Source organism: Centroberyx affinis, unplaced genomic scaffold (genome assembly GCF_046629955.1).
Source record: "Centroberyx affinis isolate AG114_WGS23_722 - 3 ecotype Tasmania unplaced genomic scaffold, CSIRO-AGI_Caff_v1 ptg001416l_1, whole genome shotgun sequence".
NCBI classification, from domain to species: Eukaryota; Metazoa; Chordata; class Actinopteri; order Beryciformes; family Berycidae; genus Centroberyx; species Centroberyx affinis.
Genome location: NW_027279894.1, coordinates 11,194 through 28,542, shown reverse-complemented (window position 1 = coordinate 28,542; position 17,349 = coordinate 11,194). Strand labels below are relative to the sequence as shown.

The 17,349-nt window shown below is 41.2% G+C and overlaps 1 protein-coding gene across 1 annotated transcript; it reads left to right on the top strand.

The window, feature by feature from the left end:
* Positions 1-938: 938 nt before the first annotated feature.
* On the top strand, positions 939-15,246 carry rasl11a (RAS-like, family 11, member A). Its single transcript, XM_071526506.1, has 8 exons — positions 939-1,245; positions 3,095-3,151; positions 3,545-3,627; positions 6,969-7,009; positions 8,368-8,497; positions 9,334-9,409; positions 10,373-10,449; positions 12,654-15,246. The coding sequence occupies exons 1-8, from the start codon at positions 1,092-1,094 to the stop codon at positions 12,798-12,800; spliced, it is 765 nt and encodes a 254-aa protein (XP_071382607.1). The 5' UTR covers positions 939-1,091; the 3' UTR covers positions 12,801-15,246.
* The last annotated feature ends 2,103 nt before the right edge of the window (positions 15,247-17,349 follow it).

Sequence of the window (17,349 nt, the reverse complement as noted above, 5' to 3'; positions counted from 1 at the left end):
GGAAACATAAAATGAAGAGCACATTGCTTATATCAGGCTGTATAATACAAAGTAGGGCTGCATTGCTGTCTGAACAACACAAAGTCATTACGGCTATTGACATTCTTCAAATAACTAATTAGTTAATTGATTTGTTTGTATTCAGTTTTAAGTCAAGACGACCAACATTTTATATAGCCCATTATTAGTTAAGCCTAGGCCTATATGAAAACGCTAGAAACAAAAGGACACTATGAATAATACCGTGTGTGTGTGTGTGTGTGTGTGTGTGTGTACGTGCGTGTGTCCAATTTGACCAAGTTGGTATTAATAGTATTTTAAGGCTTTAGTTCACTGTAACGGCCACAGAAACATGATGTATGTCAGAGTCTCAGGCTGGGAAGGAGCCCAGTTTAGACTCATATCCCATGGGAATATTAGTGGGCCGATTCAAGTCTCTCTCTCTCCTTCTCTCTCTCTCTCTCTCTCTCTCTCTCTCTCTCTCTCTTTCTCTCAGTCAGAAAAGCGCTCGGAATCGCTGCGATCCGCCATGCTTTAACTCATTTGGATTATTTATCTCTCTTATACATAAAACATAGCAGTGATACGGTCTACTGACAAGAAACAGGATTATTTAACTCATCACTTGAACGCACCAGACAGCAAGAAGAGTCGGAGGGATAAAAAGGATGAAAAGTCCAACTTTTTTTTTTAGCACTTTACGGAACCGAAGTCTGAACTGGAATTGAGCAACTTGGGAAATATTGTTTGGAAATACAGTTTGGACCAAAGATAAGACCCTATATGGAGTATCATTACCAGTAAAAACTATAGTAATCCTATAATACATTTTAGGCTATTCTACCATATAAAACCCTATAGGAATATTAAGAGATTCAAAAACTGAACTCTCTGTAATCTCGCTGCTGAGTCCCACTAAATCCCTGCAGGAATATTATGGGAATATTCTAGTGGTTTTTCCTCGGGGTGGAGGGGAAGCCGCGGACGGGACGCCTGGAGGAAGAAGAGAGGCAAAGAAGACGAGCTCACTTTCCCCCCCCCCCCCCCCGGAGCAGAGGCTGGTGCATCGGGACAGACAAGAGGAGAGCTAAATGCGGCTGACCGTCGACCCGCCGACAGCCATGAACAGCAGCGGAGCCGGCAACTTTCTGCTGGTCCCCATCCCGGAGTACCCTCTGCTGGACTGCGTGCCCAACAAAACCGTCAAGATTGTGGTTTTGGGAGCGAGCAACGTCGGGAAAACAGGTAGGGGTCCCGGGATTAGAGAGTGTGCCGCTGCTGCTGTGGGAAAGGAGTTCCGCATCTAGATCTGATAAGCGGGGGAATGAAAAAAGGAATGAATGAAGGAATGAAGTGTGAAAATATAGATTTAAATTCAGCTGAATAGGGACATTGCAGGCATAATAAGAAAGGTTATTGAAATGGGAACTGGGGCTTTGGGATTTTACGCATCTCAACCATTTATTTACCATGGATTATACTAATTAATTAATGATCTAGGCTGCCAATTACCGTTATAATCAGCTAATGACATTTCCATCAGTTTATTTGTGTATAGAGGTTGCAACTGCAGCTTTGTGTCTGATTGTGAAGCAGTAGAAATGATAGAAATCAATAATCCTGGACGACAGGGGGCGACACATTTGCATTCTGTATATTGATTTTTTTTAAATTATTATTAATAAAGGGCAAAAAACTGACAGCCTTGACATTATACATAAATGAGACAATTAAGACACAAAGCAAAACTCAGTAGGCCTGCAGAGATATAACAAGAGAAAAAACAAATAAGTAAAAAAAAAAAAATATAATATATATATATATATATATATATATACAGTATATATATATATATATATATATATATAATAAGTTAAATAGTGTCAGCAGTTTTGTTGAAAGAAGCTTCATAATGAGTTAGTAAATTCAAGCTCTTCCAATCTTCCAATAAGCTCAGAGAGTGGAGACATGATCCTGGTTCTACAAGGAAGAGAAATAAATTAGGAGAAGCCAAGAAACATTATATTGTGATGGGAAGTCTCTATGGGCCACAGTAAGCCCAGAAAAGATCCAAAGAGTTGGGAAAACAAAGACAAGTCACGGGTTTAGAAAATGATTTACCAATACACAGGAGTGCAACATCAAACTCTGTGAATTGGTGAATAATTTTCTCACCCATGGGGCTTTTCTTGGCAGTTGTCTCTGCTTTGGAAGGCTTTATAAAACAAGTTATTTGTCTATAGGGGGGAAAAAGGAGATTCCAGCCACTCTTGCAGTACTGAGAGCAAATATGTATTAGTAAATGGGTTAGTAGGTTGTAGCAGGTTAGTAGGTTAGTAGGTTTTAGGAATAAATGTTTGTTGTCAGTACTGGAAGTGTTGCTGGAGACTCCTGTTTCCCAGTGTTACCTTGGGTGAAGCTGTGTCAAAATACCATTTCAACAAAAGTTAAGTTACGATAAGTTAAGATACGATACAATACAATACGATAAGATAAGACACGACACAACACGATAAGATAAGACACAATACGATAAGATAAGACAAGATACAATGTTATGTGATGTGATACAATACGATAAAATGAGACAAGATATGATACAATACGACAAGATAAGATAAGATGAGAGAAGATATGATACGATAAGATCAGATCAGATGAGACAAGATATTATACGATGTGATGCGATACGATAAAATAAGATGAGACAAGATACGATGCAATAAGATAAGATAAGATAAGATAAGGTAAGACAATATACGATAAGATACGATACAATACAAAACTTTATTGTCCCTGCTGGGAAAAGTCTGTGAAATAAAAACAATCCATTAAAACAACAACAAACAGAAGCACAGAAACAGGACAGAAACATCTTACATCATACACCCAGCATTATGGGTTAAAAAAACAATCATGCACAATCTTCTTCTGGAATTCTGCTGTCCATATTGTTTTTAAATCCTTACAGGAAGATATGACCCTAAGCTCTGTGAGTCTAGATTTTTTTGGGGGGGGGTTCCCCTGCATCCTCTCGCCCTTTCACCCCACTTCCTGCTTCCCTGATTTAGTTTTTCTTTCTGTTTGTTTTCAGCTCTGATTGTCAGGTTTCTGACTAAGAGGTTCATTGGAGATTATGAAGCGAACACCGGTGAGTTTCCATACATCTCTCTACGATAAGATAGAAATTTGATTGATCCTAGTAGTGGGGAAATTCGGTCGCCATAGCAGCAGAAGTAATGGGATTCAGCTGGGAACATGAAACTAGAATATAGGCAAGCAAAGAGAATGGGAAATAAGCAATCAAACAGTAGAAATGATGTCAAATAAAATAACAAAAGCAGTAAAATAGAATGTAAACAATCGTGGGGTTATGAAAACATAAACATCCATCCGTCTGATTCAACCACTCCCTCATCCCCTCTCTCCCTCTGCAAACGTCCTCTGCTCTAGAAAATCCCCACTGTTCATTCAGTCATTCGTTCTTTATTTATTCATTCATTCATTCATCTTTCCATCCATCCACATGTGTCTCTCTCCCCAGGAGCCCTCTACTCCAGAAAGGTCACTCTGGATGGGGAGGAAGTGTCACTTCAGGTCCAGGATACACCCTGCGTCGCTCTCCAGGTAACTGAGAGAGAGAGAGAGAGAGAGAGAGAGAGGGAGAGAGAGAGAGAGAGAGAGAGAGAGAGAGAGAGAGAGGCAGTCGATGCAAGCTTTTACTTTCATCACCCACCTTTCAAACCTGTTTTTAGAGTGGTAATCCATGGCACTCTCTCTCTCTGCACTGCACTTCCCACAGATCATGTTGCAGTCAAACAGTGTGCATGGCTGGTGCTGTGGCAAAATTCGTATTCCCTACAAAAAAAATGTATCCCCCCTGTCAGTGTGTCCACATTTTGTCCTCAGTGTGTGTTGTTGTTTTGTCACTGCACAAGGAAATTATCATGGGGGAAATGAGCTTAATACATGACAAGTAGACTAATGTTCAGCCTGAGAACTTCCTGGTAGAATCGATGGACGCTTGTGGTTTGAAATAAAATCACAAACAAGCGTGATTCATTCCGCAACAACTAGGTGGGTTAGCCTACTATTGATGGGCTGATTTCTTTCTTTGTAATGGCTTGGTTGTGAAATGTTTTTTTAAAATGTTCTTGTATCGTTTGAAAATGGACTCATAAGAAAACTATTTACAAAAATTGATGTTATTTTCTTCCCTGCTGTGAAATGGAGGCGAGGACAAACCACCAGGGGAAGACACATTTTTTTACGGGGGGAGACACATTTTGACACAACACCGGGAAACAGCTATGGAAAAGCTTTCATGAACCAGCTGTAGGTTGAACACTATTGTGTTACAATTGGCCATAGAAAGTTGCAAAAGTAGCATTTATTTATATAAAAATGTCACAAATTATTACTTTAAATCTAAACGCTTAAAAGCCCTCTGTGTTTGCAGTATGGCGCCCCCTGTTGGAACACCATCTCATCACCACTGGCTTTGCTTACTTAGTGATTTATTTGATTTAAAGCTACAATCAGCAGTGATGTACGCTATCAATTTATGCACAATTTGTGTTCCGTCTATGCTCGATTTGTGCTTATGTGCACCATCTTGCGGCTGTGCAAGAGGAATTACAAAAATATCCGCCCCAAAATGTAAACAGTTTGTTTTTAGCAAAAGCTAACCTTGCTGGCTAGCTGGCATGCTGACGCTAACTTGCATGGTAATGACATCAAAAGTTCACTTACTAGTGTAGCAACACTGTAGCTAGCAATAGCTGCAATCCATGATGCACTGATTGCGGATTGCAGCTTTAAAATACTTTTGTCCCCATTGAAATGTATTGTCTTTCCCTTTTATACAGTGATTGACAATATGTGACACCTAAGCTTAAGTTTTACATGTATTTTGAGGCTGTTAAATGTTTGTTTACATTTGTAGCTTTGAGTTGCGAGTTGGGTTAAAACAGTTGAAAAAGTCTCTCACATGCTTAATTTTCCATCTGCAAGTCAAACTCCTCAAAAACCCAAAGTTCTCACAGTCAAAAAACTGCTGCTTTTATCTCAGGAATTTCTTAATTCCAGGAATGCATTTGATGTGAGAGGAAGCGACCTTAAAACCATCTCCTCGCTCATGATGGGTATAATGAGTGCAATGTGCCAGATAGCGCGCCCTCTTCAACGCCAGCCGTCTGTTTACAGTACCAGACCGCTGAGCCGCTCATTTCCTTACTGAGAGTAACGAACTCCCTCCAGCCAGGCAGGGAGACGATGAACCGCTCCCAGAGATCAGAGAGAAATAACTGGCATATGAAGACAAGGGGAGTTATGTGTGGAGAGCAGAGAGGTCATGGAGCTTCTGAGGAACTGGGGGAGAGTTAAAGCTGCAGTGGGCAAGATGTTTAATGTCAAAATAAACCCGTCTCATCAGTCTAAGCCACAAACTGGGGCTGTGATGGAGAAAAGCGTCCCGTTCCCACTAACTGAGACGCAGAAGATTCCTCCTATTTGCCCAAATCAAGTTCTGGTGTTGGTTTGGTCGCTTCTCCTCCCACAGAAAGTGACGAATCCAAACTTGAGAGTGAAATCCAAACGCTCCGTCCAGAGAAAGCTGGACTCACCCACGTTAGATCTTCTCCTCTCTCGTCTCTTTGGTTTCCTTTGGTATAAAGCATCACAGACCGGCCGGGTCGGTGAACATGAGCGAGCTGTGGGACATTTACTGACCTCACTGCACAGGATTTCTGGGTATTGAAGTTCAAAATGTCATTTGGAGACACCAATGTGCGAAATTGCTGAGTGCAGTGGAAAGAATAATCAGCATTCCCTTACAAAAAACTGTTCATAGAAAAAATAAATGCTGCTAAACTGAAGTGAGTTTTGCAATATTGCAGCATTGCAATTTTTCAAAATGCAATTACACGTGATATTAGAACATCTGTATCACTTGGTAATCAATTGGAACGACTAAATATGTGGAACTGCCTAGCCTATGGTGAAATCTGATTGGTTAACTGGCTTGAGAGACTGGCTTGTCCCGTAACCGGAAAGTCACAAGTTTGATCCCCGAAACAGTCAGTGTGTGTTCATCAACAGCAATCTGTCTCAGCAAAGTGTCTTTGAGGAAAATCACCGCCTGAGGTGGAGACTCGAGTCACATGACTTGGACTCGAGTCACAATTCTAATTGTTTGAGACTTGATTTGATGCATGAAGAGAAGACTTGAGACTTGACCTGACTTGGGTTCTGCTGACTTGGGACTTGACTCTGACTTGTACTTTGATGACTTGAAAAGGTTTCTAAAGTCTTGACTTGAGATCTTGTGTTTGTGTAAATGACTCAGACTGAAAGTGATGAGATTTGTTCCAGCAGACGACTGAATTTAAATTCTGTTTTCTGAATTTGTATGGAATGATTGAATTTATTGAAGTTGAAACTGATTATAGAAATCAAACTCATGATGCTCTTACCAAGTTTTTATCCTATTAAAACCATATTGCATTGAAAAGTCCTAGATATTTAGTTTTCTTTAAGATATTAAATTGATACTGGACTCTTGATTTGTTCTGACTTGACTTGCTGTTCTACATTTAGATTTGGAACTTGAGACTTGTGCCTCAAGACTTCAGACTGACTTGGGACTCGAACAGAGTTGACCTAGTCACACCTCGGGCTCAGGATAAGGACATCAGCTAAATGCCTGAAGATCCTCAGATCCAAGGCAGCCATGTGTTTTATCTGCTCTATCAGACCAGAAATCAGGCAGAAATCAGCCGGTTGCTGCTGGTTTACTGACCAGAGAGAACGAGGAAATGTTTTTCTGTCCGAGAGAACCTTTCCCACCCTGAACCTTTCCCACCGGTGAGGCTGAAACCTTTGGCTTGGTTTCCATCCCATCATTGGATAATCTGCAAACCTTTTTTCTCTCCCTTTATTTCTCCCTGTCTGTCCCTCTCTCTCTCCAGGATGATGCTGACGGCCTGTACTGCCAGGAGCAGATCAACAGGTCAGACTTTCTTTCCTTTCTTTCTTTCTTGCATGCTTTCTCTCGCTATTCTCCTTTCTCTCCTTCATTCTTTCTCTCTTGCGTTATTCTCCATTTTACTTTCTTTCTTTCTCTGTCTATTTTTTGCTTGCTTGCTTTCTCACAATATTTTTTTTCTTCATACCGCTATGCCGGTATCTCTAGATCACGAGTTAATTATCTTGTGATCTCGAGAAAACCAGCTTTGTTATCTCGAGATAACGAGATAATCAACCCGTTATCACGAGAAAACAAAATGCCATTTCCTCTTATTATGCCATGACTTCCTGTTCAGTTATGAATCCTCCCCGACAGTCATGACAGTGATCTTGAAGGCTGAAATCAGGTGTGATCAAACGAACCAGACACTCCTTTTCGACTTCTCCATAATTATCCCGTGATCTCGAGAAAACAAAAGTCGTTTTCTCGCGATAAATGATCTCGTTATCTCGAGAAATCTGCCTTCTGTTTTCTCGAGATAACGAGATACATTAACCCGTTATCTCGAGAAAACGAAATAACTCGTGATCTTGAGATAGCGGCGTGAAAAAAATAATTGCAAGCACGGCCGTTCTCGGCTTCCGTACTTTCTCTCTTCCTTTCCGTCTTTCTTGCTTGCATGCTTCCTCTCGCTATTCTCCTTTCTTTCCTTTATTCTTTCTTTCTGTCTTTCTTTCTCGTGTTATTCTCCTTTTTCTTTCTTTCTTTTTCTTTGTTTCTGTCTTTATTGCTTGCTTGCTTTCTCACATTATTCTCTGTCCTTTCTTTCTTTCTTTCTTTCTTTCTTATTTTCTTTGTCCTTTGATGCACTGACGCACCCTGAACACGTCACTGCTTTGAACTGAGTGTAACTGGACTGGACAGGACTCTACTAAATTTAACTTTATAAAATTCAATTGAGCTAAATTTAACATAACTAAATTGAATGGGGCACTGTGGTGGATCAGAGGTGGATCGTGTTCTCTGTCACGTCTCTCCTTTTTCTGTGCGATTATAACATCTAATACAGTGATTCTCAACCTTTTTCATATCAAGGACCCCTAATTTAGTCCACATTAGAGCCACGGACCCCCATTAGATAACACCCAAATCTGAGAATATTTTTATTGTTAGACATGATTTTACCCAGAACTCCATGACTGTCTGTGTTGTAGGTAGAGAGATAATTATTATATTAAATAATGGAGTTTAACAATTCATCAATTTGCTGGGGGACCCCCTGGAACCCCCTCAAGGACCCCTGGTGGTCCCCGGACCACACGTTGAGAACCACTGATCTAATATAATGAGTGGAAATGGTCTTCAGAGTGGAACTGAACTGGACTCTTGTGAACTCGCAGGTCGATCTACTGGGCAGACGGTTACGTCCTGGTTTTCTCCATAACGGACCACAACAGCTACCGCACCATCCAGCCGCTGTACCAGCACGTCCGCCGCATACACCCCTCTGGAAACATACCTGTCATACTGGTGAGTGAGTGTGTGTGTGTGTGTGTGTGTGTGTGTGTGTGTGTGTGTGGGGGGGGGGGGGGGGGGGGGGGGGGATGTGTGAAGTGTGTGTGTGTTTTTGAGTGTGTATCCAGTTATGTGAACATGTCAAAAATCAGCAACTGAAATTTCACCATCCAATATCTCTTTACTTTTACTATCCAATATTATTTTGTCATTTTAAGTTACCTACTATCCATTTAGAAGTATCATAGTTTAGAGCTGCAACGATTAATCGATTAATCGATTAGTTGTCAACTATTAAATTATTCGCCAACTATTTTGATAATCGATTAATCGGTTTGAGTAATTTTTTTTAAGAAAAATAAGTCAAAATTCTCTGATTTCAGCTTCTAACCTTCATCTAACCATGTGAATATTTTCTGGTTTCTTTACTCCTCTATGACAGTAAACTGAATATCTTTGGGTTGTGGACAAAACAAGACATTTGAGGACGTCATCTTGGGCTTTGGGAAACACTGATCCACATTTTTCACCATTTTCTGACATTTTATAGACCAAACAACTAATCGATTAATCGAGAAAATAATCGTTAGTTGCAGCCCTATCATAGTTTGTTGATTTAACGCTATCAATCTTGTTATTATCTTATTTTATTATTTCATTGCTTTTTTCATTCATTCATTCATTCATTCAAACAGTCGATTACCCATTCAAATTACTTCCACATCTACCAGTGTAGTGTTTATGGAGCCGCCAAGGGCTCAGACCGCTAACTAGAGCAGAGACCATAACAGTCATCTACTAACCCTAATCCCCATAATCTAATCTATTCAGTAATCTGTAATCTGCTCCAGGTCGGCAACAAGAGCGACCTGCTGCGCGCCCGCCAGGTGCCGGCAGACGAGGGCGAGACGCTGGCGGCTTCGCTAGGTGGGGCCTTCTTCTTCTCTCTTTCTCTCTGTCTCTTGTTCTTTCATTTGTTGTTTTGGTCTTTCTCTCTTTTTTCCTCTGCACCCGGCTGTAAGGAAACAGAATGTGAATTGAATGTGAATGATGGGAGACAGAACTGAATTCCTTGAAATTCCATGAAATTCCACTTCTAAGAGAGTTTGTCTCGACTCGCTAAACATTATGAATCAAAACGTTATGAATCAAATAAAAGACAGTTCAACAAATCAAACTCATTCAATCATAATGTATGGATTACGATTAGGGATGGAGAGCCGACTCCAAAAGAGTCAATTCTCGATTCCATCGGTCGACTCTGGAATCGTAGAAACTGTCTGATATAGGCCTATCTGTATCTGTACTAATCTGTGTTCGACTGCCTTGGTCTGATTCATTTCACAACAAGTGGGGAGGGGGGAGAGGGAGAAATTCAAGGCTCATTGGTTGAATGCCAACCAGCGTAAAACTTTAATTTTTGTGTTTGTATTTTCATTTGGAATCGGAATTGATTTAGAATCAATTCCATCAATACCTTAAGGAGTCGGAATCAATGTAGAATCGTCCATCCCTGCTTACAATTACATGTTCTGCATCAAATACCAGCTGAAAGGAACCTTTAACATTTTATGATATTCAGTATTGATAATATATAACACGTGGAATCTCAGATATATGGTGAGAAAAAAACAACAAAAAAGCGTTTTTTGGTTGTTTTTTTCAAATTCCAATTGCAATTCCTCAGTTGAATTGGAATCAATGACTTCATTCATGAATTGACCCCCAACCCTGCTGAAAAGATCTTTCCACACACACACACAGACATCTCCGCCTCCTCCCGTGTGTCTGTGCTATATCCTGCCTGCTGCCTAACGAAGCAGGAATGCTAAGTGTTTTGTGAAAGATAAGGAGTCGTGGTCCTAATCTCAACGCTTCCTCTGCTCACAGGAGGAGTTTATTTTGAGGCCTCGGCCAGAGAAAACCACGAGGGAGTTCACGCCGCCTTCCTACATCTCTGTCAGGAGGTAGGACTTTCTTTTTTGGTTTCTTTATCGGTTTGTCTCAAAAAGAGTTCAGCCGCCAGTTTGGGTTTTGGTTGTTTTTAGGGACATGGTTTTGGCTCGGCTCTTGAGTGCAGAACGCAAGCTGACAAAAAAGGATTTTCCCTCTGCAGTCGTGAAGGCATCCCGAAGAAAGAAAGAAAGAAAGAAAGAAATGTATCCCAAATAAGGATATGGGGACAAACTGGTTGGTTCAATATTATGTTCCGTTTTCTATTATAATACCACATGATGCGTGCTATTTATCAAGTCTTGTGTATAAAAGCATCACTTGTATTTGCAGCTGGAGTGCAGATTACACTGTTATACTCTCAGGCAAGTGTCAACCAACTCTGAAACAGAGTGGAAGGTGAGGGAAGTGAAAAGATGGCTGCTGCAGCTGGTTGGTAGCTGTTCAAGTCAGATGAAAGCCAGCTGATGAGGACCAAGTTGTATGAAAGCTTTGCATGAAAAATTTCCAAGGAAAGGATGGAAATACAACAATACACAGGGTTCCCACACTGACCTGGACATCAAATTAAAGAGATAAATTCAAATTGAGTAAAATGGTCAATGGTCAATCCATTTTTACATGTTAATTTTCCAGCATCTCTCTGAGCCTTACCAAGAACAGGCCGTTTCTGTCGCCGTGTCTTTAAGGCTCATTAATATTAACGACCCCTCTGTTCCGATTGGCTAACCGTTTCAAGAGTGAAATGTGAGACACCGCGGCCTGGCAGCTACAGGTAGGGAAAACTCTCCGGTAATAAACAATGACAACCGCTCAACTGCTTTGAAAAAAACACTTTGTTAGTCTATTATTTCTTACAAAACTGGTAATGAGCGAATCTTTGTGACGCCACAAAGTTACGGAAGTCCAAACGGCTCATTTAGAGGCTCGCTTTTCTAACATGGATTGTGTGGATTTAGTTGCCAACCGTGCGTTTTGACGCTTTCACCATGTTTAGATAGACCATCCAACTCCTTTATAGTCACAGAGGCAAGGGGAATCCTGTTTTACACCTTATGGGACCTTTAAAACTGCTGCCGTATCAACACAAACCTCCATCACAGGGTTTTCCTCAGGATGTGAAGAGTTGATTCTAAGACAGAGAGCTGAAGCATAATGATGAATTTAGCTGCTATATTTTAATTAAAAAAAAAACATCCATTTTCAAAAACTTTCAAGGCCTTATTTTTTATTTTTTCTCAAATCCACAAATCTTAAAGGATTGTCAAACCCGTGGGAACCCTGGATACAGATCGCTTCCCATTGATGTCAAACATCACAAAAATTACAGAAATACCTCCTGCTGTCTTTTTGGCCAGAATAAGCTTCAGCAGCCTGTATTAGACTCTTGTATGTGTTTGTTTTGTGTTGGACCGATACGACGACTGGCCGGAGCCCCGTTATATTTGGGCTTGTTTACACTCGCCCAGCCCATTTCCATCTCACATCTTAAAGAGAGCAAATTCCACAAACCTTATTTCTGTTTGAAGTCAGCGATCTTATTTTACCCGAGCTTGTTTTGGCTGACGAGATGCACTAAGGACTTTATTTGATTTTTTAAATATATATTTCTGGACTTATTGTAAACAATGTGGCAGGAATTTGGCCTCCAAAATGATATAAACAAGGCATGACCAATGACCAACTTGTATATTATATTGGATATTACTTTATTTCTTTAATACACTTTATCGTAATTGTTCCATATTCAATTCACTTTACATTTCTGTCTATATACACTTTTTCCTTTTTAATTTTACATATATTTTGCATAGAGTATAAAAGAAAAAGGGAAAAAAATCATTATCATTACTTAAAAATGTAAAATAAGGAAAATGAAGGAGAGAAAGAAAAGAAAAAAATCTGCAAATGCCTTTTGATGGAACAAATATTCGAGGAGTTCCTTTACAATTCTAAAATCATTTGTCATTCAATCGAAAAAAGGTAAATTTATGGTGCAGGATTTTTTTCTTTGATATATATTTTCACAATACTGTGATATAAAATATGGAGATGAAATGAGTTTTATTAGTGGGAATAATAGATATGTACACACACTGTGACCAAAAACTCCTTAATGACACAATCCAAGTGAAAGTAAATGGCGAACAGGCAGATATTCGTGTTCATTTTCGGGAATCACCATCATCTGCTCTCTCTCTCTTTCTCCTTCCTCCAGGTGAGCCGGGCGTTGGGAGGAGGGAACGGGGAGAAGAGGAGGGGGGGCCTCCACCTGGCCCGACCCAAGTCCCCCAACATGCAGGAGCTGAAGAGGAGGTTCAGGCAGGTCCTCTCCTCCAAAGTCAAGTCGTCCACCACTCTCTGAAAAAACGAGGGAGGAACGGAAACGCAGGCAGAAACACGAGCCTCCGTGAGAAAACAGCTTCTAGCCTTTGGATTTTCTTGAACGGAGGGAGAAACGGTGAAGAGAAAACGACAAGAGCCCCTATATATGGAAGAGTTGTGACTTTTTTAGGGGTTTTCGGGAACTTAAAAAGCCGTGAACGGTTTTCTGAGATATCTAGAACGGGAAGGAAAACACGCGCAAAACGTTTTAATGAGCACAAGCAGTCATCACGGGACGGAGGGATGATTTGATACGGACAGAGAAGAGAGGAAGACGTAAAGACAAGGAATGAACGGAGCTTTTTCGGTTGAGGGGTTTGGCGGTCAAGACGACCTCTTCCCAGGGTTCCCAAGTGCAACGAGGACACGCTGGTTCACGCAAAAATGTCAAAGACTCTTAAACAAGCAGCTGGTGGTGTGTTTAGAAACTTGGCAGGTTTACCAAGAAGGAGAGTGAGCGAGTCAGCAAAACTGTAAACCGTTACTGAGTGTGCAAAATCTGAAGAAACGCCTTTGTAATATTGAGTTACATTTTTTGCACAATTTATACCTAAATTGTCCCAAAGCTTAAAAATCCTTATTTCTTTTCCATCTTTTCTCCTTTATCTACATCTCCTGGATTTAATTCATCAATAATGGATCATTGCTTTCACCTGGATTCACCTCATCAGTCTGTTTTAAAGAGCAGAAGTTACTAAAATTTTGCACACTTATTTCGTGTATTGTGCAAAAAGTATGCTGTTTTTCCACAGTCATGTGACGTGGGGTTTCTCGTTTTTGCAGAGCGGCAATCACCCATCTGGTTGCAGTTTCAGTTGTGTTGGTTTGGGTTTTTGTGTCCCATGGACTAAATGATGTTTGAAAGATGTTTCATCCGTATTGAGTTCATTAGGAAGTCTTAGGGACTTGGAGCGGTTTCTCCAAACTCTGGATATTATTCCTTTAGTTTGGTTCGAAAACAGCGACGGTCAGACTTACTTACCACCGAATACCGGCACAGAGACGCCTGAAAATGCAAATCTCAGCCCTCTAACTAGAGAACCGCGGTGCCGTTTGTTAGGAGTGAGAATGTAATCTGAACCAACTACAGGAATCGACCCCAAAACACAAGGGTTTATGGGTATCAGGAGACTCATGATGACATCTGACAGCCAGCAGTTCCTCATGCTTGGAAAGCCGAGCAGAACAAAACGAAGTCTGGACTGATGCTCATGTTCAGATGTTTCTTCATGCGTTCTTACCTGGTGTGAACACCACAGAAGAAGAGAGAGCAGACAAGTCCACCATGCTGAGATAAAGTTACAGGAACTGGAATCAGAGTCGTTCGGTTCCTCCCCTCGCCACAACCTCTCACCTGGGAGGATGACGGGTCGCCAAAAGCTCTGTCCAATGAGCGAGCTTCTCCTGAGCCCATGTGACTTCTCATTACAAGTCCCGGCTCTCTTGTGATCTGACCGGCGTGAAAACTAAACGAACCGAGTACAAAAATGCAAACAAAGTAAACTTTTCCGCTATAGCTCAGACCAAAGAGGTGTGATCGCACCTTCAGCGTCCCGCGGCGTAAACACTGTCGGGGCGTATTTCATCTGAATCGGTTTCAGAGGGAAAGTTTTAGTGTCTTGTGGACTGAACACTGCTGCAGAGGCCTTATTCCCCCCCCCCCCCCCCCAAAAAAAAGACTTTTTTCTCGGGGAGACGCAACTTCACGGTACCGAAGAGACTTTTATTTTGTTCAGCTCGACCGGCTGCGGGCGACGCCTCGGTTCTGCGATCCTTCATGTCAATAAATGAACATAAAGTCCGATATTTACTGTGATGACATCATGTAGATTCAAAGGATTTTATGAAAAAAAGGTTTGTTGCTTGTAAAATTTTATGCCTTAAATGAATCTGTGGAATTGGTATAGCAGGAAAACGCAGCATCTGCTATCTATAAGGCTGTGTTCCAAGTGTGTAAAAAAGGGGGGGTGGGGTGTGTGTGTGTGGGTGTGTGTGTGTGTGTGTGTAAAAAGTGCGTTTTCTACTTCTACAGATGCTGTTCTCATGACCTCTCGTCTCGTTGTGCTGCAGTGTTTTAACACTCAGCAGAGGTTATGGAGTGACCCCTTCCCCCCCAGATATTCACACACACACACACACACACACACACAAAATTCCCAATAAAGACACATTCCTCAGCATCTGGAATTTCTTTCTTGGTCATTGAACCTCCACCCTACCCCTACTATACACACACTCACACACTCAACATATACACACACACACACACACAGACCAGTGAAAAATTGTCCGCTGACCCCAACCCATGACCCCTCTGACCTTTGACCTTTAAAAGCAGTGGGGCTCCAGCAGAGTCTGGAAAAGGCGGAGATAATTCCAGGGGTCTGTCTGTGTATCAAGACAAAGTACTGAGATGCCATGTGATGAATGCCAAGACAAAAATAACGTGTGTGTGAAATTGTGTGTTTGTTTGTCTGTCTGTATATGTGTGTGTGTGTGTGAGAGAGAGAGAGAGAGAGAAACAGAGAAAATGAGGAAAAGAGATTTACTCACAATTTTGAGCTGATTTAAGTCTAATTTCCTCTTGTTTTGCTTTCGAGTCGCTAAACCTCTCTCTCGCTCTCACATACACACACACACACACACACACACACACACACGTCGCTCTTAAAGACCTCCTTCCTGTGTGCCACTGGAGCAAGTGCCTAGATTCTCAAATTAAAGAGGAATTTCTCTCATTTTTCTCTAAGCCCGCCAGTCTGTTTCAGTGTTCACAGTGAGTCTGAGTTGATTTGATAGATGAAGAGTTAATGTGAAGTTTATGAGGCTGGATTTATAAAACGGAGGCTCTTCTGAATGTTTCCTGAATCTTCCCTTTTTCGGTAAGAATATTACAACTAACTAACCGAGGACTTGTATTCCAAAATGTTATGTAGCCTATTTCCTTTTTGAGAAAAAAAAATCATCAATAATCAATCATGTAATAGCTCTAAAATAGAGGATTTATTTTGTCAACCAAGGATTAAGTTACTTCTTTTCCTTTAAAAAGTTCAATCATTTGTTTTAATTTCAAGCGATTCGTCACATTTTGGAGCTAAACTCGAGGCAGAGTGACCTGATGTCATTTGTGAAGATGGAAGATAACAAGAGTCAGAGGGCAGCATTAGTTCACAACCACAGAAGAAGAGAGTTGACCTCTGACCCTACTTACCTAACTCGCTCCTTATCCTGATATTGCTTCAGCTTCTCTGCAGCCCAGTGAAAACAACAGAAGATTATACTGGGACAGACTGAGAATAAAACAATAGAACTGAATCTGCCAAGGACATGGGATGTGTGTGTGTGTGTGTGTGTGTGTGTGAAGTTGAGGTACTGGATGTTTGGCTTGGCCGGCCACACAGATATAGAAATATGAACAGAAAAGAGACAATTTGGGGAAGAGTCAGCAGTTATACGAGTTCCCACATTAGTGAAGTCTTGGTCAGCACACACACACACACACACACACACACCCTTTTCTCTCTCTCCTGTCTGTCCTCTCTCTCTCACACACACACACACACAAACAAACACATCGGTGCTCATGGCAGTTAGTAAACCAGCAGCATATGGAAGTCATTCATCTTTCCAGGTAAGATAAAGCACATTAGACAGGTCTTCCTAACAGTCCCCAGTGTGTGTGTGTGTGTGTGCGTGTGTGTGTGTGTGTGTGTGTGTGTGTCACAAGAGGAGCGCCATATGTGAATTTTTCCACTCCATTTTCCATTGCCTTCCTCCCTCTGTTTCTCACACTGCTGTTTTAAACGGCATTCTGAGCTTTTAGTTTTACATTGAAAGCCATTCATTGTTTGTTCATCTATCTATCTATCTATCTATCTATCTATCTATCTATCTATCTATCTGTCTATCTATCAAGCTAACAAGCTAATGAGCTATCTGTTGCACTATCTATCTATTTATGGTTGTTTGTTGACCATCAGCCCTCTCATTCCCATATTAGCAGTCTCTAACTAGTCCAATTATTCCAACTACTTCATTTTATGCTGGAAAGATGGAAAGTGCTAATCTTAACCCTAAACCCAAGTCCTAATCCTAAATTTAACTCTTACCCTAACCTAAACCTAATCCTAAATCTAATCTTAACCCTAAACCCAAGCCTTACCCCTTAAAAGCCTCTTAAAGAAGTGAGAAATGGCAAAATGTCCTCATTTTGAAGGATTTTCCTCATAAGTATAGAAATAGAACACCCTCCACACACACACACACACACACACACACACATGCACACACACCATCGTCCCTCAGCTTTCTCATGCGCTGCACGTCTCACCGTCTTTGTACCCAATGAGATCGCAGCATCTGACAAACAAAGCCAAATCACTTCCTGTCCTGTGGTCAAACATAATGGACCTCACTGGGTTCAGAGTCATCCTGAAAACCACAGATAACACCCTGCTGGAACCTCCTGCTGGCCCGGGACGAGTCCACCGGGTGTCATCTTACTGGAACAGCGGGCCAGTAACATCATC